Source organism: Danio rerio, chromosome 18 (assembly GCF_052040795.2).
Source record: "Danio rerio strain M-AB ecotype USA chromosome 18, GRCz13ab, whole genome shotgun sequence".
In the NCBI taxonomy this organism is placed as follows: domain Eukaryota; kingdom Metazoa; phylum Chordata; class Actinopteri; order Cypriniformes; family Danionidae; genus Danio; species Danio rerio.
The window spans coordinates 42,611,844-42,635,874 of NC_141038.1; the positions used below are offsets into that span (position 1 = coordinate 42,611,844).

Consider the following 24,031-nt stretch of genomic DNA (forward strand, 5'->3'; position numbering starts at 1 on the left):
AGCATTTTGATGCCAATATTTGACGTCAATTAGATGTCTTTTGATATCAAGGTAGTTTACATCCATTGAATCCAGTGTAATGCGTAACTGAAGCCTTTAAGATGTATAAACTTTCCTCATATTATAATATGTCTTGTCTTCTTAAACTTGGTTGTCGAAAGAGCATGAATGTGTGGATGTCAAATGGATGACAAGTTTTCATATCAAATCGATTTGCAATTGGAATCCATCTGGCCTTGCATCATAGACCAGACTGTTAGTGGTGGTAGGATGTACTTGGGGGACTTTTGGTTTGTATTATATTTGTGTTTACCATTTCTATAATCCCATTTGATAACAGTGTATATCTTGCGATGGCTTCTTCCAGCAGGACGATGTCAATGTCATATCATGTCATGTCACTATGCTCAGATCATCTCTACTCAAATGGCTTCCAGTCACCAGGTCTCAATCCAAAAGACCCCCTTTGGGATGTGGTGGAGTGGGAGATTTGCATAATGGATGTGCAGCTGACAAATCCACAGCAACTGTATTATGGTGTCAAATCTCAAAATGGAGATTTTTTCTACATTGTTAAATCTATAACACATAGAACTAAAGCAGTACTGAAAGGCATAGTTCACTTAACAATGAACATTTACTCATTTACTTGCACTGAAGTGGTTCCAAACCTTTATGAGTTTCTTTATTCCATTAAACAGAAAGAAGATAATTTTGAAGAAAGCTGAATGGTGATCACATAGTCTGTTTGTGTGTCAGGACAGCCCCTGAGGAAGTGTCTTAATCAAACACCCTCTCCTCATCTCTCACATTCACTGCATTGCATTTACACACATCTCCCTTATGATGGCGACAGGGCTGCAGGGATATGTGACAGTTTACGACATACATAGACAAAGCTTAAGGCTAGCCCTAGACTTGTATGTGTGAGCTGTCTTAATGAAAATAACTTGGAGTGGCATATAGTCAAGGCTGAAATGATTCATACCCCTGACAAATTCTGACTGATATCTTTTGTTCAAATGTAAATAAAAGCAGATTTTTTTTTCCCCCACCATGATGCCTCTTGTACATTGTCTTATTATCTTTTGGGAGCCTGTGCCAACTTACTGCTTAAATAAAAGTAACTCTAAAGAGCTCCTATTATGCATTATAAAAGACCATATTTTGGTTTTGGGTGTTTCCAACAACAGCCTGATATGCATGCAAGGTTAAAAAACCCTTTCACTGTCTTATTATATGTGTATTTTCTTATCTAATTAACCCAGTGACTACAGTAAGATTTGTTCAGAGATTCATTTGTTCCCAAACCGATCCTTTGTGTAAGGCTAATTATATTCTACTTTTAAATCTAACCCCAAGTAATAACAATAGCTATGTTTCCATCCAAAAATGTGAATGAACTTTATGCGCAAAACTGGATAATTGCATAAAAGATGTGCGAATATGCAATGAGTCAAATCAAACAAAATCGTCCCTTCCTGATTAATTGGCGCCAACTATCAACTGTAAAAACTGAATTTGCTGTGGTAGGAGAAGCTGCGTCAATCTTTTCTTCATTTAATAAATCACTTGCGCCTCAGAAAGCAATCCTTACATGCAGTGAACCTGCGATGGTGTTTGAAGGTGTCAGACGCAGAGCACAGACGCTCTTGATTCTGGAGGTCATTAATAACATAATAACACTAATACTAAAACGGTAAGGCGTTTTATAATGACCAAAACAACATTACAGATGTTTTACAGTGTGTTCAGCCTGCTGGTTTGTCCATTCACACACATTTTTACCATCACATGATCTCTATTAACAAAATCACATGACCTTTTATAATGCGCTTGCTGGAGTTTGTTTAAAAGTGTTTCCATCACAGTTTATGCGCATCTTTTCCTATCAAATAAAAAGTTTATCCTACTACATATGTTTTTTATGCACATTTCCAAATTTATGCGCATCATGGCTTTACATCACCGTTTTTTTATGCGCATATGCAAAATGCACTTAAAAATAGATGGATGGAAACATAGCTAATGACACACATTCAGTATTAATCCACACAGTTGCAAGAGTTTAACTATTTTGAAAATTGACCGCGCCACGCGTTTGTAGGAATAGCTGATGGTGGCCATTGCAGAGACTAACGGAAGCGGATCGCAAGTTTAGAAATGCATTTAAATTGGTAAAGGAAGAAGCAAGCTTCACGTTTTTAACATGGTTTTGGACGCAATATGTGAATAGCCCCATACAGGTTTAACCTGAGATATACAGTACAAGCACTGATCTATTATAGATACGTGATTACAAACAGTGTGGAGCGATTACAACTTATAACACACAATTAAATGGATATTTTGCAAACTATAGAAAGTGAGGGAACAATTTTAATTACACTTACGTTGTGATTCAGAGAAATAAGCAATTGGTCCATATGAACTGTAACGGTTACTGACAAAATGCCTTTCAAAGTTTGACAGTCACATACAGTCTCTGCTGCTCCTTGCTTTATTAGCAAACGGTTGACGAATCCCACGCTGCAGCGTAGGTTATCGTAACAGAAAAATAACAGGAACAAACACAGCACTAGGCTGGCTACTGTATACTATGGTGTTGTTGTGAAAATGAATTTTAATCCTTTATTCCCCGCAGCCGAATCTCTATCTGTCAGTCATTGTCATCTTCATGCCATGATCATGATCCTGCGGGCTCCGCTAGTGTCTGAAGTGAAAGGCGCATTCCTGTTTTACCACATCCGGCAGTACATTTGGTGATGTACCGTATTGACATTGATGCGTTCAAGCAAAAGATCCGAACCCAACTCGATTTATTCTTTTGACTTGGAGTCGACTATTTCATTAAAAGTTCAATACGGCAAACTTTCAGATTTAAACCTCAGCTGGATGTTTTAATTCACTGAAAGCTGTGCTACACACTGCATGCAAGCTCATTTTCAAAAAAAAAAAAAAAAAAACTATAGGGGCTCTTTAAATCACAATTTGTAAGAGGTAGCCTACTTATGATATTGGATTTGACTATATTTTATAGAATGTCAGTATCATTGATTTGTTTCAAGACACACATTAGCCATGTGTTTTTGAGTAAGTCATTTTTATAAAAGCTGCTTGCACCCCAATATAACTAAGGCCTAGCCTTGAAGCTAAAGCCTGTTTGTAAAATGAGGCCATAATGCCAATCAGTAAAAATAATTTACTATCATAATGGGAATAGCTTCCAAGCCAACACACATTGTCATAAAACATTAATATTAGGTTAGATTTAGGCCACCAGCATCTAAGGACAATGTTATTTTGATGTCCAATAAAAATGTGAAAAGACATTGACATTTGGTTGAGTTTATGTTGTCTTGGAAAGTGACTAAAATCCAACGTTGAGCCAACATCTTAAACCAATGTCTTACTTACGTAAAATGCTGACATTTATTCATCAGGTAAGACAACCAAAATCCAACGTCTGGTAACGTTCACAATGTCAAGCTGTAACATCATTGGACATTGATATTTTGTTGTTTTCAGGTTATGTTGGAAAGAAATCAAAATGCAATGTCTGTCCAATGTTGGACATTGATGTTGGCCTGACGTTGGGTTCTGACGTCAGCCTGATTCAACTTCACACAATGTTAGGTCATTGGTTGGAGTACAATGTCAATCTGACATCATGTTGAAGTCCTGTGCCGAGTGAGGTCTGGCTGCAGACCTGGTGCAATGCAATCTGGGCTGCATCCAATGCTTTTTAATGGGCTCACCTAACCCCACCCCTAACCCTACCCGTCACAGTGACGTCACTAGCTTCATTTGAGTGCATTGTGTCTGACATTGCATCGCTGAATGATGCAGTCTCAGCTTGCATCATAAAGGTTGCATTCAGATACTGTTGCCTGTGCCTGCTGGGTTTCCAAGTGAAATGGCTAATTAATTAAACTGGAAAAAAATGTATGTGGTTTTAAAGCAGCAGGATTTTTTTTTACAATACATAATGCAAGGATGATACAAAAAATTATAAATCAAGTTACACTGCAGAACTGTTTGAATGTCAGAATGCTGGAATTTGTTTTAAATGATGTTTCAGTGACATTAACCAACAAACAACTGAGGCCCGTTTACTTAATAGAATTTTATTTACTGTGTGTGTGTGTGTGTGTCTGCTTTTATTATAACTTCGTAAAAATATTGTCAAATCATTAGAGCGGCAACGTCAGAATACCAAGACTCTTATTTTGACATGTCTTGAAGTATTAAAGGCGGAAGTTGTTTTCTGTTTTTAGGGTAAAGTTCACGGGCGATATTCGACCTGTCAAATATTGAGCTTTAGAGTTTGAGTCTATCACGTCCACATCAGCAGCATGTTCGCATTAAAGACATTAAGGAGTTTTTCTCCTGCGGCAAAAAATGTTTATTTGCGGAGTAAACAGGCTATTGCAGTGGCTGTGTCGAGGTGAGAGCCATTTATAGTTTTCTTTGATTTTGCAGTTTCTTAAAAAGGAATCTTTGTTTTAACCTAAATTTTACTATATATTATCTTCACGCAGAATTAGAATACATTAATTAAATAAAAGTAAACAATAACAAAGAAAACAAACATCTTAAAAAAGGTATTGCTCAGTGTAAAAAAAAGCCCAGCTGACGTTATTAGAACTTAATGTAAATATAGAGATTAATATAATTAATTTAGTAATAATTATATTTTATTTTAAGAAATGTAGTTAAGAATAAGTTTGATCAAAGATTTATGTATTTGTAACAGAAAATCAAAAATATCACCTGCCACTTTCATTAGGTATGATGAATTTATGTAATCATAATGACACTAGACAGCTGGTCATCATAGGGTCATCTTAAATGACTTTAGTTAAACTTTTGTTATTGACTCACTGTAAAATGATTTGCTTCAAAAACAGATTTATTCAGGAGCAAAAATGCACAACTTTTATGCTTCATCAGGAACTATTTTTGTTGGGATAACAAAATGCAGACAATGCTTTGTGTAAAATGGAAATCAGTATGATTTTTTAAAATTTATTTATTTATTTATTTATTTTTAAGCCAAGGCTATTTTAAGATATTGATTTGATTCCCAGAATGCAGCATGCGGAGCTCCAGCATGGAGAAACAGCAGCACCATTTCGACCTGAAACATCCATGGCCAAAACTCTGATGGACATCGGTACCAGGCGGATCTTCTCAGAGGAACACGACCTGTTCAGGCAAAACGTGCGGAGGTTCTTTCAAGAGGAAGTTGTTCCTTATCACGCTCAGTAAGTCAGCAGTTAGAAGAAAATGCACACTTCACACAGAAATGCCAACTGACCCAGCCGAGGCTCGATTGAGGCTCGAACCAGCGACCTTCTTGCTGTGAGGCGACAGTGCTACCCGCTGTGCCACCGCACCGCCCTACAGAAGTTATGTTAATGTTAATTAAATCCCTTAACTTCATGTTAATTCTCCCTTATCCCAATTAATTTTATTAGCTCCATTACATTAATCAGTTATGACTTTTGATTTATAGCAGTAATTAAACATTACCTAGGAAAATAGCATCACATAACAAGTAGTTTCTTCTCTTCAGCTCAGTTTAATTGACTAACCTTAACAACTAGAGTCTGATTGTAAAGTGTTAACAAATCATATCCCTTTAAAGGATCAATGTAGACCTAATTAACATAAACCAGTAACATGTGAAGAAGCCTATTGGCATACAACCACAACAGATATACTTTTAAAAATAAAGATTCTTTAATGGTGTCAGACAGTGGTTCCATGAAGAACATTTATTCTAAAGGTTCTTTATAGTGCAAACAGGTTATTTATTATTATTATTATTATTATTATTATTATTATTATTATTATTATTGTTATTTTTATGAAGAACACATTATTTAAAGCAATTAGAAACTTTTATTTTTGAAAGTGCACAAATTTGAGCAAAAGTCAAACCTTTTGAAAGCATCACTGTTTTTCTAAAAGCAACAGATATATGTTGGTTTCCACTTTATGCCAAATGTCAAATTCCTTGTCTTTCACCTACAATAAACTGAAAAACAAGCAGCCGTTGAGCTATACTGTGATTGCTGAAATTAATATTAATTAATTAGGTTACAGGCTCATTCCAAAATGGAATTAATTTGTTTCCTCAAAATTCCACACACAATACCCCATAATGACAATGTGAAAAAGATTCTTTGAAATTGTTGCAAATGTATTTAAAATAAAAAAGCTGAAAATCAAATGTACATAAGTATTCACAGCCTTTGCTCAATACTTTGTTGATAATTACTTTGGCAGCAATTACAGCCTCAAGTCTTTTTGAATATAATGCCACAAGCTTGGCACTCCTGTCTTTGGGAATTTTTGCCCATTCCTCTTTACAGTACCTCTCAAGCTCTATCAGGTTGGAAGGGAAGCGACGGTGTACAGCCATTTTCAGATCTTTCCTGAGATGTACAATAGGATTTAGGTCTGGGCTCTGGTTGGGCCACTATATTTTGGCTGTATTTTGTATTTCATCATCTTTGGATCAAATTACAAAAAGGTTAATGCTTGTGTAAGATGTTTCTGATGCAGCATCTAAGTGTGGGACAGTAAATTTGAAACTTCTGGCTGCCATTATCAGTCTAACACATGTTTTTTCCCCCTCATTTTGGAAGTTGTGAAAGCACTATCATGAAGTTTTCTTTTATTTGAGCAAATTGGAAAGCAAAAAAGAGGTATTTAAGGTTTACAGATCTTTAAGTTTGACAAACTATGATGACTTCCACTGCTGAGAATCCCAAAATGTGAAAGGGTCTCAGAACATTTTAAAACACTTTTAAGAAGATTATTTAATAATAAATTGTTTATTCAGTGTATATTGAAGAAATGTATGTTCATCATTAAAATAAAAAGTATTATTGAATATCTGCATGTCGAGATGTGACAAGATACAGAATAAAAATATGAAGGTAAATGGTTTTAAATGAATGAATCTGTGTGTGTGTAGGTGGGAGAAGGCCGGTGAGGTCAGCAGAGAGGTTTGGGAGAAGGCTGGAGAACATGGTTTACTGGGAGTTTACACACCTGAGGAACATGGAGGAATCGGAGGAGATCTGCTGTCTGCTGCTATAGTGTGGGAGGAGCAGTGAGTAGCCCCGCCCCTTTACTGTGTGTTACAATAGTTCCTTCCTTAACTGTCTGCTGCAATAGTGTGGGAGGAGCAGTGAGTAGCCCCTCCCCTTACTGTGTGTACAGTAGTTCCTTAACTGTCTGCTACCATAGTGTGGGAGGAGCAGTGAGTAGCCAGCTGGCATTTTCGTGTGGAGTTTGCATGTTCTCCCCATGTTCACATGAGTTTTCTCTGGTTGCTCTGGTTTCCCCCACAGTCCAAAGACATGCGGTACAGGTGAATTGAATAAACTTAATTGGCCGTAGTGTATGTGTGTGGATGTGTGTATGGATGTGTCCCAGTAATGGGTTGCAGCATTTGTACTATGGAAATTGAAAACATTATTTTTGAAATGAACATTTTCTGAAGATAAAACTGAATCTCACAAATTTGTAACTTTATTACTGACTTATTCATATGAATCTGTATGATCTCATTCGTACATTTTAGTAAGATTTGCTAATCCTCTAATGATGGTTGGGTTTAGGCGTGGGGTTTGGTGCCATGCCTCCTTTTAAAAATTGTACATTTTCAAATGGGCAGTTTTTGGGTAGTTATTAAAAATTAAAATAAAGTACTTTGATACTTGGTTTAAGTTTCTACTTCCTTGAACTCTAATTTGAAGTGCGATTTGGTCTTTATTGTTTAATTTAAAATTCACTAAGTGAACTGGAAATTAAAATCCACTTAAATTCTTAATGTTGCACATATCTGTTGGCACAGTTTTTTCCCACCTTTGCTTTGTCCTTTTTTGTGTTGTGATGTATTGTGTGTTCTGTTTGTGTTGTAGAATGTACAGTAACTGCAGTGGTCCTGGCTTCTCTCTCCACTCTGAGATTGTAATGCCTTATATCAGTCACTATGGCTCTAAAGCTCAGATTGAGCGCTATATTCCACAGATGGCTGCTGGGAAATGCATCGGGGCCATCGCTATGACAGAACCTGGCGCTGGCAGGTAAACTGCATTATAGGCATTACATTAAAGGGGATCTATTGTGCAAAAATAACTTTTTTATGAGGGGTTTAAACAGCTGTGTGGCAGCAGTGGGTGAATATATCCAGCCTCTTATTGTAAAAATGAATGTGATACACTTGATAAAAACTGTCTGCAGAAATGATTTGATTGACATTCTACCTGTTGTACGTGTCATCAGAGGGAGAAAGCCCTGCCTATAAATCACAATCTCTCCCTCATTTGCAAAAACAGCTCTAAGTGAGAAGCAGCCGTCCGTCGTTAAAGTTTTAGAATGCCCAAATGAACACCATTGTCTCCACAGACTGCCTTCTCCTGAGACACTTCTTTTTAGATTTTCACATAGATAGCATTTGTCCTGTTTTGAATCTGCCACTATGCTGACACAAAGGCGCTTGTTGTAAAGAGCATTTCATTGAGTTAAAAAAATGGCACCACTATTTGGATCAAAGCCTAAAAGGGGCAGTTACAAAGAGCTAAAAAAATATTTGTGTGGTATTTTTAGCTGAAACTTCACTTACAAACACTGTAGACATCAGCGACTTATTTGACATCTTGTAAAAAGGCGCATAATTGGTCCCCCTTAAAGAATAAATGACACTTTAGGCCCTTGGATGGTTTTAAACAAATAAACCTCACCGTTGATCATATTTTAATGCTCAAAGTGTCATATTTGGATCTATTTTTTGTCACCGCTTCACTTCAATTAGTCTGTTTTGTGTCTGAAGTGACCTTCAAGGAGTGAAGACGTTTGCGAAGAAGGATGGAACTGACTGGATTCTTAATGGAAGCAAGGTATTAATACTGGCATGCAATGCAAAATGTATTGTTATTTAGTCATATCATCAGTTTTTATGTATTTACTGTGGTCTCATTTTAATGCAAGTGTACCGCAAAATACGAAAATACAAGAAATGAAAACAGCAGAAATAGTTTGAAAATATACTTTAAAATGTAAAGTTTTATAATAAATTAAGAATAATCTACAGTGAAATGATGAGAATAAAAAAAAAAAACAAACAAAAAAAACAATATTGATGACAAATAAAACTCGCATAAACTAGAATCATAAAACGGTGCATGCACATTGAAGGTAATAGTAATGTAAAAGTGTTGATTGTTTATTCTTTGTTGATTTGTATTGTAATTTGCACATTTTAATTTATTATTTATTGATAAAAACAAAACTTATTTAAAGGTCCAATGTATTGACACACACATACACACACACACACACACACACATGCATATATATGCATACATACAGTTGAAGTCAGAATTATTAGCCCCCCTGAATTATTCGCCCATAATTTCCCCCAATTTCTCTTTAATGGTGAGCAGATTTTTTTACACTATCTAAACATAATAGTTTTAATAACTCATCTCTAATAACTGATTTATTTTATCTTTGCCATGATGACAGTAATTAATATTTGACTAGATATTTTTCAAGACACTATACAGTTTAAAGTGACATTTAAAGGCTTAATTAAGTTAATTAGGGTAACTAGGCAGGTTAGAGTAATTAGGCAAGTTATTGTATAATGATGGCTTGTTCTGTAGACTATCGGGAAAAAAAATAGCTTAAAGGTGCTAATAATTTTGACTAAAACTACTTTTATTCTAGCCGAAATAAAACAAATAAGACTTTCTCCAGAAGAAAAAACATTTTCAGACTTGCTATGAAAATATCCTTGCTCTGGTAAACATCATTTAGGAAATATAAAAAAAATTCAAAGAGTGGGCTAATAATTCTGACTTCAACTGTATATATTAATTCAATAATAATATGTGCTGCAGCATTGTGTTGGCGTCTTTCTTCATGTCCAATGCGATAAATATTATATTCCTTTATGCTTCTGATTTTGACCAATTTTTTTCTGAATTGTTCAATAATAACAAGTGCCAGTAAATGGCTTTAGGCAGTGATGATGAAGTAGAAACTAATCTCTTGATGTCTGTCAGTTTTACTCTGGTGTATTCATCTCTATCATCACATTAAAACAGGAATAAGCACAAAAATGAGTTTTTGGATGGTCTACTGCTTTTAGGCTAGAGGGTTTAGACCATTTACCACTTTTACCAGGGTGTCAGTGGGGTCTTAAAAAATCTTAACTTACAAAAACTAAATTCTAGGGCTTAAAAAGTCTTAAATTCACTAAAATGGGTTGTAGGTCTTTTAAACAGGTGTTGTTATTTTTTTTTATGTTCATCTAAAGCTACCTAATTGGACTTATGTGCACCCAATCACCAACAGTCTATCTCAATAAAGCTTGTAACAAAGGTTTAATTTAATAGTTTTGTTTACTTGTATGGTTTAATTATCTTTCTTGCATTCAAACTTGGTTAAAAGTTCTTAATGTATTTTTAGCTACCTGATGAAGACACTGACCTGGACAGACAATGGATTGTATTGTGCATACATTTTTTTTTTTTTAAAGAAAAGTTACGTTGGAAAAAAAGTCTACATAGCAATTAGTTGCTTGTTGAGACACATTATTTAAAATATGTGGATAATATTTTTAATGAATAACCAAGTTATTTTTTTTAATGGAGCAAGTAAAAATCTTTTCCACTGGCCTTTTCCACCGGACCATTATAAAAAACCCTTAGCATCTAGCCAAGTATTATCTAAAATTTAGTTCATAATGGACTTAAAAAGTCCTAAATTTGATTGGTGTAACCTTTTCTCCAAGTTTATTGGTTGTTTTGAGATGTCTGAAATTTAAAATTGGGTTTTGTTAAACAGAGGCTTTTTAATTTTTTTTTTTCAGGTGTTCATCACTAATGGCTGGATGAGTGATGTTGTGATTGTAGTTGCCGTCACTGATCGCGAAGCGAAGACAGCCGCTCATGGAATCAGTCTGTTTCTGGTTGACCGTGGCACTAAGGGCTACCAAAAAGGCCGCAAGCTGGAGAAACTTGGACTCAAAGCTCAGGTGTCCCTTAAAGCTTTTTATTTATAACATCTGTTTAAAAGGATAGTCACTCGAAAATGAAAATTCTGTTATCATTTAGAGTACTCATCCTTCACTTGCTTTAAACCTGTTTGGATTTCTTTTTGTAGTCAAACACACAGGAAGATACAGTATACTGAGGTCTGATTAAAAAATAAATAAATAAATAAAAAAACAACATTGCCTCCTACAAATGGCTGGTTTTTCCCTTAATATTCTTCAGAAAATCTTGTTTTGTGTTCAACAAATGAGGGAAATAAAAACGTTAAAGGGATAGTTCGTCATTTACTCACCTTCACTTCAGTTTTTGACCTTTCTTTCATTGAACACAAAAAATATATATTTTGAAGAAAGCTAGAAACCTGTAACCATTGACTTCTATAGTATTTGCTTTTCCTACTATGGAAGTAAATGGTTACATGTTTTTAGCTTCCTTCAAAATATCTTCTTTTGTCTTTAATTACAAAAAAGAAAAAAAAAAAAAGAAAAACTGTTGAGGTAATGTAGAGTAAATGTTCATATTTGCTTCAACTATCCTTGTGAGTAATGGTGTAAATTTATATGGTGAGAATTGTAATTTTTGGGTGAACTGTCTCTTTAAATGTACAGTATACAGCCAATGTAAGAGTTAACTTTTTTTTGGTAGACATGCGTGGTTTAATATAGATTAATAAAGAGGTCTTTGTTTCCGTGCAGGACACAGCTGAGCTGTTTTTTGAGGACGTGCGTTTGCCTGCTGAAGCTTTGTTGGGTCAGGTCAATAAAGGATTTTACTATCTGATGAACGAGCTGCCTCAGGTAAAGATTGAGAACTCAGATCTACTGCTGTTTTTTATTGCTTTTAGTATTCTTAGTAAGTCTACAAAAGACGTGACTGAAAACATGATATTTCTTCTGAAAAGTTCAGATTTTTTTTTCAGTTGAAGTCAAAATGATTTTTTTTTCTTTTTCAATTATTTCCCAAATGATGTTCAACAGAGCAAGGAATTGTCACAGTATTTCCTATAATATTTTTTTCTTCTAGAGAAAGTAGTATTTGTTTTATTTTGGCTAGAATAAAAGCAGCTTTTATTTTATTAATAATAAAAAAAAACATTTTTAGCTCAATATTAGTAGCCCCCTTAAGCATTTTTTTTGTTTAATTGGCAACAGAACAGACAGTATACAATGACTTGCCTAGTTAACCTAGTTAAGTCTTTAAATTGAACTTTTAAGTCCAATACTAGCATCTTAAAAAAAATATCCGGTAAAATATTACTTACCTTCATCATGGCAAAGATAAAATAAATAGGTTTTAGAAATGAGTTATTAAAACTACTATGCTGAAAATGAATACATCTTCTTTCTGTTAAACAGAAATTGGGTGAAAAAACTGTGGGGTTAATAATGAAGGAGGCTAGTAATTATAAAGCTAATAGTTCAGACTTTAACTGTATATATGGCTCATAAAGTAGTGTTTCTAGAAATGTACAGAAACTAGTATTATTCTTATTATTAGAGTTGATTTACCCAATTTCTAAAAATGTTAAGCACACAACAAGTTCCCTAAATTTCTTTCTCTGTCATTCTGCAGGAGCGCCTTCTCATAGCAGTCATGGGTCTTGCCAGCTGTGAATTCATGTTTGAAGAGTCAAGGAACTATGTGATGCAGCGGAAGGCGTTTGGAAGGACTATTGCTGACCTTCAGGTGAGGATAAAAAATGTATTTGTTTTATGACAAATGATAAGTCTCCATTTTCTTTCCTAATCTGCTATTGGTTGGGTTTAGGGAAGTGGGCGGGCGCTGGTCAATCTGTGCTTTTTTAAACACTGTCAGTTAGGTTTGGGGAGAGGGTGGGTAAGTTGATCAGTTGGTTGGTTGCCAGTCAGTCAGTCAGTCGACAACAGCCTCTGGTGGATTACGGAAGAAGAGCAGGTGTGAATAGCACTTGCAAGAAAAATTTGACACCTCAAAAAGCATACACAGCGGCCTCGGGTGGATTCTCTAAAATAAAAGCTGCAAAAAAACGTAGCTCCTGGGACGTATTTGGCGCTCTCCATAAATTTATATAGGGGTACATTATCAGAATGAGCCTATCTAATATTTTACTAGATATTTCTCAATATACTAGTGTTCAGCTTAAAGCACAATTTAAGGGCTTAACTAGTTAGGTTTAATCAGGTTTAATTAGGCGAGTCATTGCATAACGATGGTTTGTTCGAAAAAAAAATATTGATTAAGGGGGCTTATAATATTGACCACAAAACGTTTTTTGAAAAATTAAAAACTGTTTTTATTATAGCCAAAATAAAAACAAGACTAAAATAAGAATAAGACTTTCTCCAGAAGACAAAATGTTGTAGGATATCCAGTAAAAATTTCTCTGCTCTGTTAAACCTCAATTGGGAAAGATTTGAAAAAGAAAAAAAAAATCATACGAGGGCTTATAATTTTGACTTCAATTGTATTTTTCTCTCAATTGTGTTGTTTCAATAAGTTACATACTTTTATAATAGCCTCATTGACTCATTTACAAAATGACCTGCAATTAAATACCGCATGGAAGCTATTGCATTTAGACTGAAATGAGCAGGAAGTAAACTCCAGCTAAAATTTATTGAGGTCTGCTGACAATCAGCTAAAGCAAAACACCCGGTGAACTTGGATACATTTTACTGTTATCAATCATTCTGTCCGACTTTCATTTTATTACCTCATTATGATCGGGCAGAGCAGGTTTCTGAACCCTATAAATAGTCACTGTTGACATATTTTAGAGGCCTGTTGCACAAAGCCAGTTTAACTTAAGATTCATAAGAAGATGGGTTGATTTTGATCAGGTTTCATCACCATTGTGACTTGGTTAGTTAGAACTTTATTTGTTCCCTAGTGGCAATTCATGGAGCATACAAGTAGCCTATAGTGAAATTTACAAATACACATACAAATACATACATATATTTACACACATACAGTTGAAGTAAGAATTGTTAGCCCTCCTGAATTATTAGCCCCCTTGTTTATTTTTTTTCCCATTTTCTGTTAAACTGAGGGCAGATTTTTTTTGAAGCACACTACTAAACATAATAGTTTTAATAACTCATTTCTAGTAACTGATTTATTTTATCTTTGCCATGATGACAGTAAATAATATTTGACTAGATATTTTAAGATACTTCTATACAGCTTAAAGTGACATTTAAAGGCTTAACTGGGTTAATTAGGTTAACTAGGCAGGTTAGGGTAATTAGGCAAGTTATTGTATAACGATGGTTTGTTCTGTAGACTATCTGGAAAAAAAAAAAATGGACAGATTTTTTATTTATTCAATTTCTTGTTGGCTTAGTCCCTTTATTAATCCGGGGTCGCCACAGCGGAATGAACCGCCAACTTATCCAGCAAGTTTTTACGCCGAGGATGCCCTTCCGTCCGCAACCTCTGGGAAACATCCACACACACTCATTCACACACACTCATACACTACAGACAATTTAGCCTACCCAATTCACCTGTACCGTATGTCTTTGGACTGTGGGGGAAACTGGAGCACCCGGAGGAAACCCACGCGATGACAGGGAGAACATGCAAACTCCACACAGACAACTGAGTTGAGGTTCGAACCAGCGACCTTCTTGCTGTGAGGCGACAGCACTACCTACTGTGCCACTGCCTCGTGCCTGAGTGCACTAGTTTGGTTTTGTCAACTCAAAACCTATCCTGTAATCCTGAGTTTGTTCAGCCTGCATCATTGTACAGGCCCCTGATCTTCACCAGTTTGAATTTCTTTGGATTTATCGACCGAAAATATACTCATTTTGTGCAACAGGTCATATATTTTGTGCAACAACATACTCATTTTGAGCAACACGGTCTAAATAAGCAACTTGGTATCAGTAAATGTTTTATTTAGCTTCAAATTAGCTATTTAAAATGAGTTTTAAAAGTTATTACCTGTTTTATCTCAAAGCATATTTGATATTACATGGTATGATCTGCTAAAAACCCCTTGCAGTTGTATTGAGTTTCTGTTCCAGATCCTCACAATTAGTTTCCTCATTTGTTTAGTCTGCTTTTAACCTCTCACGAGGTCAAGGCCACACACTCACTTTGTAACTGTATCCATCCATCCTGTCCGCACTTTGAGACAACTGCTCTGAGAAATTAAATAAGCTCCATTACAAAGTTCATTTGTACATATGGATGAGCGGCGTCGGTGAGGTCTAAATCAGGTTTGCACTAAAAACGCCTCATCATCATCATCAGAACTGCAAGAGATGGTCTGTCTGTGTTTCAGGTGGTCCAGCATAAACTGGCCGAGCTGAAGACTGAAATCTGTGTAGGTCGGGCATTCATTGACAGCTGCCTTCAGCTCCACAGCGAGAAGAAGCTGGACTCCAGCACAGCGTCCATGGCCAAATACTGGTGAGACTCCTCTTCAGTAAAACAACCTTCTTTCAAAGCAGCGGTTTGCAGTTTCAAAGTCAGGGTTCCCACACTTCTTGAAAGTACTTGTATTTCAGACATATGAATTCAAGGCCTGGCAAGTACTTAAAAACAAACATAGGTCATTGAAAGTGCTTGCATTTAAAGATTATGGTGTCATTTTCAACAATTTTACTGTGCAGCTTTCAAAAACTGAATGAAAAAATCAGGAAATTAATGTAAATAATTAATCCAATGTTAGTTGAAATCTTATATAAGAAGTATGACTAATGATGCTCATTTTATCGATATTTCAGAAACCACATTTGAAAATGATCAGTATTGAATTCTGTGCTTTGAACATGACTGTTTAAAATAGTCTAATTTTAAAAATTGCACATTTAAAACATCATTAGTGACATTTTAATGTAAATATTAATTGTAGGTGAAATGTTAAGTACAATAAGGACTTAGATGGCGCTATATATGATGGTGGTGTGAATTACAAAGGAGATTTATTTAAAATAATTTAGTGATTTAAATGCAAAGTACCATGGTGCATGGTCTAACAGGGTTGAGCTTATTCTCTTAATGAGTTATAGCTGTGTTTTGAGAATAAACTAATCAGAGTCTCATCTACCATTCTATTAAAGAGTCAGTTGCATTGCGCCATAGCGCATTTGCTATTTACATGACGGACTTTGTAAGCGGAAAAGCTCAATAGTATCTGCATGCAGCCTTCATGATGCAGCGATGCAATGTCAGACACAATACACTCAATGGTGTGAGTGATGTCACTGTGACGGGTAGGGTTAGGTGAGCACATTAAAAGCCATTGGATGCACCTTAGGTTGCACTGCACCAGGCCTACATTCAGACTCCTCTCGAAAAACTGAGTGTTTCACTAGTAAGAAAACAGTTAAACAGAGCATCTGTAGCACGAGAATGAGCCTCCTCATTCTTTACTTTTACTCTTGTGAATAGGGAAATGTGTTGTACGCACAGACATCAATTAGCCTATAAATTAATTAATTTAGTTTGTTAAGCACAAAGATTTGTTTCAAAACTATTTCTAATTTCAGTTCTAATTTCCAGCAAACGAATAAATGAACAATAATAACAAAGTTTATTCAAAAAACTGAGTTATATCTAAATACACATGCTATGCCCCATAAATGGTCTAAAACCTGACAGGTGGACAAATCTAAGCTTGTTTTTCATAAAGCAAATATAAATATGCAAATAATAAATAATACTGCTAATAATAATAACATTATTAAAAGCAAATTGTTATGAATAAACTGAAAAAGCCTCCAGAAATGAAGAAGGTATGAAAGTAGGGTTTTTATATTTTTTTATTCTAGAAAACAATATTTTTTGTAATATTTTAATCATTTGTAAAGATTTTTTGCGTATTGCTGAACATCCTGGATGTATTAAGCAATGTGTAAGCGAGGCACACAACTAACGCGCTCTGCGCTGGACTATAGACCTGCTTTGATCTGGTCTATTGAACAGTCTATTATAGTTCCTCAAAATAGCAACGTGCCAGCGCTGCACCTCAACAGGCCTCCTCTTTTAGACCAGAACGCCTATGGGCACGCATATGAGCGCAAATGCATTTGCTATTTAAACAGCGTGGTGCAAAATGTTAAAACGACCCTTGTGCCAAGCTGAAACTTGCAAACAACAATTGCGTCGCGCTTTGTGCTGCATTGTGCCGGGTGTATGATAGGGCCCATCATTTTAGCATACTAGGCTTAATTTTGTTATACTGTTTTATTATAGTATTTTGGTTATGGAAATATTTTTAAACCTTTTCAATTTGTGTCTAGATTGATCTGTTAAACCTCTGAATGAGTATTCAATGGTTTTAAATGATTTCCAGTCAGTTTTATAATATTGATTCAGGTTTTAGATATCTGACCCTGGACTATAAAACCAGTCCTAAGTTGGGCATGGGTACGCTGAGTGCTACCCCCGTTTTTTATTTTTTTTATTAATTTTTTTAACAATCCCATCATGTCATCCCAACATAAAATCTGTAAAGTTACCTTTATAGTTTTTACAATGTTAAGTTGATTGAAACAATTAAATTGTGCCCAAAAAACCCTTGTGTTGAGAATTGGGTAGTTTCAGCTCATTTTAAACAAGTAGTTTGAGGGTGCTTTCACACTTGGTTCATTTGCCTGGACCGTACCCAAGTTCAATTGTCTCCCCCTGCCACCTTCTTGGTTGGTTTGTGTTCACACTGTCTTTTTTCTTCTGAATCTCGGTACGCTTGCGTCATCGAGCTGCTGTTACGTTTACGGCCGTTGCTAGGTGACGGTCACAAAAGGAAGCGCCGAAATGGAAAGACTTCCGCACATCGCAGTCATTCTGCTTTAACTGAAGCTTTTGGTTTCGGACATACAGAAAGCGACTCGCGTCCATCTGCCGCAAACATATTATAAACATTCAGAACATCACACAGCGTCTACAGAAGCTGTTTTTGGAGGAGACAAGCAGACATCACTGTGTATCACTGTGTTTTCCCTGGCTCAGTCACCGAGGTACGAAACGTGACACACACACACACAAACACGTACGAATGTTATGAAAACGATAGTTTGTTGTACAGTTGGCAGTTCACTTCCGTGATTTGGTACGGTTGCATTCACATCAGAAGTGAACCGGACCAGAGTTCGCATGAACCGTACCCCAGACCACCTCTTTCAGGCGGACTCGGGTACGGTTCACGGGTGCGCACCCGAGTTCAGAAGACACGTTCACACTAGCTAAACGTAGCGTACTATGACGTCAAACAAACCCGGGTGCGGACCAAAAGTGCTAGTGTGAAAGCACCCTTAACAAGCAGCGATATAGGAACAGACAACAGTACACTGTATGGGTCAAAAAGATACATTTTTTTTCTTTTTAAGTCAAAAGTATTTAGACATTAAGTAGACATTTCTGTAAACTATCAACCATAAATATATCAAAACTTAAGTTTAAAGGACACCTATAATAAAATTAATCTTTTGTGAGCTGTTTGGACTGAACTGTGTGTAGGTATAGTGTGTCCACAATCATATTGGGGTCATATAAAGACAATAAGTCTCTCTCTTTTTTTATTTATTTATTTATTTATTTTTTATATTAAAATAGAACCCAAATCCCTCCCATTTTCACGCCCACCACAACATGGCGTATGAGTGCAGCTTTCCCGCCCACCTAATTTCATAACATGTCTTTTTCCTTCCTCAGGGCTACAGATTTGCAGAATAGGGTCGCCACTCAGTGCCTGCAGCTTCACGGTGGATGGGGCTACATGTGGGAGTATCCCATAGCCAAGTGAGTAACAAACACTAAACGTCCTTACTCCTGTATTTTATCAGGGCTTGGACAGCGAAATGATTTGCCCATGTTGATCTGGATAGGCGTTTTACACACGAGCACACACACATACAGTACATAACTTGTACATTCTTGTAATGTAGTCCTCATCAACCCTAGTAACAAATATACCCGTTATATACTGCCGTATACAGTTGAGTTCAGAATTATTAGCCCCCCTGAATTATTACACCCCCTGTTTATTTTCCCCCCAATTTCTGTTTAATGGAGAGCAGCTTTTTTTCCAACACATTTCTAAACACAATAGTTTTATTAACTCATCTCTTATAACTGATTTATTTTATCTTTGCCATGTTGATAGTAAATAATATTTGACTAGATATTTTTCAAGACACTATACAGTTTAAAGTGACATTTAAAGGCTTTATTAAGTTAATTAGGGTAACTAGGCAGGTTGGAGTAATTAGGCAAGTTATTGTATAACGATGGTTTGTTCATTTTGGCATTACAGAAATGGAAGACAAATGAAGTGGGTCTTTTTGAGGACAAAAAATATTTACAAGCAAATTTTTAAACGTGTTTACTATATACTAAATCTTCAGAAGATTAAAAAAAACAAAAACAACTTGTGACTTGAATCCTATGAATCATATTTCGCTTAGAATTGACAGGTTGGCACACTGAGTTTAGTTATTTTCTGTGTGTGTTCTTGACTGATATTGTGTTGTCCAGCAGAGGGCGTGTTTCTCTCAGCTCTGCACTTTCACACCACGATCTCTCCTTTTTTTCTTAGAGCTAAAACTAACTTCAGTTGAATTGTCATTTATAGAAGTGTTTTTGTGCGATATGAAACATTTATATTTTTTTTCACCCATGGAAGCTACAGTTTGATTATGCAGCTATCTTGTGTGACTAATCAGGAATCAGACTAGTGTATATATGTCTGTTTTGCTGGCAGCAGATTTACTGTAACTTGTGTAGGTGTAAAATACCTATTTCAGAATCTTCCAGAATATTCACACATCCAAAAAATCTTCCTCATGTTTAATGAAGAATTATTTAACCAAACGTTTTTTAAAAATATAATAAAATTCAGCAGCTTTTTTTGCGGGGGATCTAAATTCAAATGTATCCTATCAAATATTTATACATTCAAAACTTTATTATTTTTGGGGGGAGATGATACATGTCTATTTACATAACTATGAAAAAAACTAAAATACTATATATATATATATAAAAATAACCGTGAACCGTTACACCCCTTATATATATATATATATATATATATATATATATATATATATATATATATATATATATATATATATATATATATATATATATATATATATATATATATTAGGGGTGTAACGGTTCACGGTTATTTTTATATATTTATATATTATATATTCTTTTTTTTGTGCGGTGAACCAACTTTCACTGTAAAAAATGCAGAGTTCCACCAAATTTAATCATGTCCCAACACAAATCGATTAAGTGAACATAACAAATAAAGGTGGATTGAACATAAAATAATAAAATTTTCCCTAAAAAGAACTCAAGAATGATCGTTTCAGCTCATTTTAAACGTGTAGTTTGAACAAGCAGAAAAATCATTTTCTTGAGTGTTCTCTCTTGACCTGTAACTATTATGTAGAAAAAGTGTAAGTTTGTGAGGTTGACACCCAGTGGTTGAACTAGGAATTGTACATCTGGTTCAAAACGTATGCAAGCGCAGGTTGCCAGATTTTGGACTACAACATATCAGTGATTCAGCGTGTACAATTAATAATGTTAAAGAGGTTTAATATGTGTTAATTAAATTGTAAACTTAACAATTTCGTTGGAGTGCAGTAAATGTACTATTCTGTGCTTCCGAATGGCTGTCTCTAAATTTCTGTCATGTTTTGTCTGTTGCAAACAGCCAAATTGTGTTGTTAGGACACAGGGTTACAATTTAAACTGCTAATTAATAGCCACTTCAGGTGGAACTCTGAATATGCGTCTCATTTCAGACACTGCTACTGTCCACTGGAGGTCGCATTTCAGTAACGGACTCATATTTTGAGAGCTTTCCTGACTAAATAAATGAAATGCGCTGTTTTCCACCAAGGCAACCTGGAGTGCTGAAATATAATTGGCTAAACTGGCATTGGGCGGGTTAAAAAAAAAAACAAAACAAGGACAGTCATTCCAGCATGTAACTCACATTTTTAAAGCAGAATATCTGACTTTAGCATTGTTTTTCAGATAAGAAGGTACTGTATACATCTGCAAACATATTATGGTATTTTTATGCTTAAGAGGAGTCAAAAACGTACATACAGTACAGCACCTTTAATGTCTGTCTCATTTCTTCCAGGGCGTTTGCAGACGCCAGAGTTCAGCCCATCTACGGAGGAACCAATGAGATCATGAAAGAGCTCATCTCCCGTAACATTGTCAGCAAAAAATAAATACAGGAAAGAAATCAAACGTTGGTGCCTGGACGTTTCAAACGTCTTTAGCTAGCTGGAGCTTCACGGATTGTTGATTTTAAAAACGATCGCAGATGACTCTCTTAATGTATACAAATCATTAAAATCATGTGACATTCTGCTAACATCATATGGTCTACGCCGAGAGAATGTAGCCTCTGTTTCTTAATGTTTTTGCCTTCCATATGATCAGTCTGCAGCACTTCTAAACAACAAAAGTCATTTTTAGTTGTAAAGTTTTTTTGTTGTTTGTTTGATATTGTGAATAGCGACTCTTTGTCCACTAATAAACCTTTATGAAGACATTTCTAAAGATGCCTCCTCTGTTCTAATCACAATGTGATTCTCTTTTAGTAGTTTGTGAATTAATCACGCTCTGTTATGATTGGTGTAAACAAACAGAGTGTGTGTAAGCGGTGTGTTTTCTGACTCGCTGGCTTTCTGCCGTGTTCATGGTGAGTCATGGAGCTGAGGTGGGTGGTCTGTGTGAGTTAGCTGGTGGGTGTTATAAAGAGATTAAAACCAACTCTTTCCAATGCCGCACTCTTTCTGTCATGGGCATAATTATAGAGCCGTTTTCCTTTTATTCAAAGGTATTCAAATATAGAGGCGTGCTGTGGAAGTTCAGAGAAGCTGCAGATTAGATGGGAGATAAAATTGTCTTCAAAAGTCAATTTGACTGTTGGTCAAACGATAAAAAAGTCAAATAAATCATTTTGTTTAGTCTTTTATTTTTCAGGATCTAAACGTGCTAGAGAGTGGTAAATATCCACAGTTGAAGATGTAATATTCATTCATTCTTTCATTTTCCTACAGCTTATTTATTAAGGGCTGCCACGGCAGAATGAAATGTCAACTATTCTGGCATATGTTTTACACAGCGTATGCCCTTCCAGCTGCAACTCAGTACTGGAAAACACCCATACACTCTCTCAATTTAGTTTATTCAATTCACCTATAGCGTGTGTGTTTGGACTGTGAGGGATACTGAAGCACCCGGATAAAACCCAGACGAATACGGGGAGAGCATGCAAACTCCACATAGAAATGCCAACTGACCCAAACGAGACTCGAACCATCAACCTTCTTCTCAGTGGACAATGTTAACCACTGAGCCACAGTGCCACTCTTGAATAAATTTGGGATTTTATATCTCACAGCAATTCGTAACTTTTTGATTTAGTTGCTAATTCATATGATCTAATTCATACAATTCAGTACAATTTTCTCATCACCCAATGATGGTTGGGTTTAGGGGTGGGGTTATTCTCAATTAAGATTATCAATAGCATGAGAAACCAATGATGAAAAGGTCTAATTTCAAATAAACATCCCTTAATCAGTGGCGTAGCGGACGGGCCAGCAGGGCACGCACCGCGGGGGGGGGGCCCGCGTGATTAGGGGGCCCTGCGTCGTCGCGATTTTCAATAATAAAAAAAAAATCCGGAAACCGCAATAATCAAACTCTTGGGAACAACTGTGGTCGGAACCAAAGTTCACACGTCTGTGTTCTCTGAACACCTCTCAAGCGGTGGATTACTTCATTCTGATTGCTTGCCGCCAATGTTGCCAACTTAGCGACTTTGTCACTAGATTTAGCGACTTTTCAGACCCCCCTAGCGACAAATCTAGCGACTTCTTTGTGTGTTATTGGAGATTTTTTTTTTAGACTGTCATTTGTCCATATTGTACCGTCCCTACTCTTTTCAATGAGTTGCGTGTGATGCCGCCGGCCCCTCCCCCGCCTCACAGCACTGACAGGCGGCCAAGTGTGCCGCAAGCCTACGTTTGAGTGAAGGTTTCGGCCGTTAGATCGCCCCCTGGGGGCTGGCTGCAGTACAAGTCATAAAGCCCGCCTCCTCCGTGTTAATGAAGGAGACTTGAGCCCAAATAAAAAAAATATTACACTTGCAATAAAATGTCCCGAAAGATAGTTCTGGTCGATTAAGGCACTGGTTATTGTGCTGAAATAGGTGCAGATCTTCATTTTTGTAAACAGTTTGTTTTTAGCAGTAATTTAATGCTGGGCGTGTCATCGTGATTGATAGCTGTGATTGACAATTTCTCAAAGCGCGGCGTCTGAGCTTCGGCAGGAGACTGAAGTTGACTGAAATGTTATTATTCGATTTCTGTGTTATTTTACCATGACAAAATGAGTTCAGCAGTAAACTATAGTTTCTGACATATATGATCCTGGTGGAACACTGTTTATTCGCTAAGTTCAGGGCTTTTTTCGGGCTTTATTAGTTTGCTGATACACGCCTAGCCACCCAGATAGCAAAACACAGTTCCGGCTAGATTCTCGCCTGCCGGAGACTTATCTCTTAGAGCTCAGACTGACTAATGTTACCTCTGCTGGACCTACTCCGGATGCCTGGACTCACTACCCAATTCCAGCCCGAGTCAATCGAGCCAGATGCGGCGGCCGAGCGAGCAGGCGCTGCCGCATGCGAGCCGGAATCAGCCCGCGACGCCGCGAGTAAGTTATGTGTTGTGGCCTGGAGCTGGCGCGATTGAATATATAAAACCCTCATATTTGTTAACGTTATTACATCCATTTGTGTTGATATGACAGCAAACGCATGCTGAGAAGTTCGGGGGGCGTAGTTGATTTTACATAAAGCGTTTGATTGGAAGCTCGACTCTGCTCATTTTCGCGGCTCCTCCTCTGGCTCCATCAGACAGTCCTTCTGCGCATGTCTGGCTCCAATTTCAGCAGTCTTTTGCGACAGT

General features: G+C 36.3%; 1 protein-coding gene across 1 annotated transcript; it reads left to right on the top strand.

Moving 5' to 3' along the window:
- The first annotated feature begins 4,280 nt into the window (after window positions 1-4,280).
- acadl (acyl-CoA dehydrogenase long chain) lies at window positions 4,281-21,603 on the top strand. The gene is given in 11 exon segments (NM_201181.2): window positions 4,281-4,447; window positions 5,091-5,267; window positions 6,989-7,126; window positions 7,941-8,105; window positions 8,852-8,918; window positions 10,898-11,062; window positions 11,777-11,878; window positions 12,654-12,767; window positions 15,355-15,482; window positions 18,729-18,815; window positions 21,184-21,603. Coding segments are annotated over 11 exon segments (1,329 nt in total). The 5' UTR covers window positions 4,281-4,355; the 3' UTR covers window positions 21,278-21,603.
- Window positions 21,604-24,031: the final 2,428 nt, after the last annotated feature.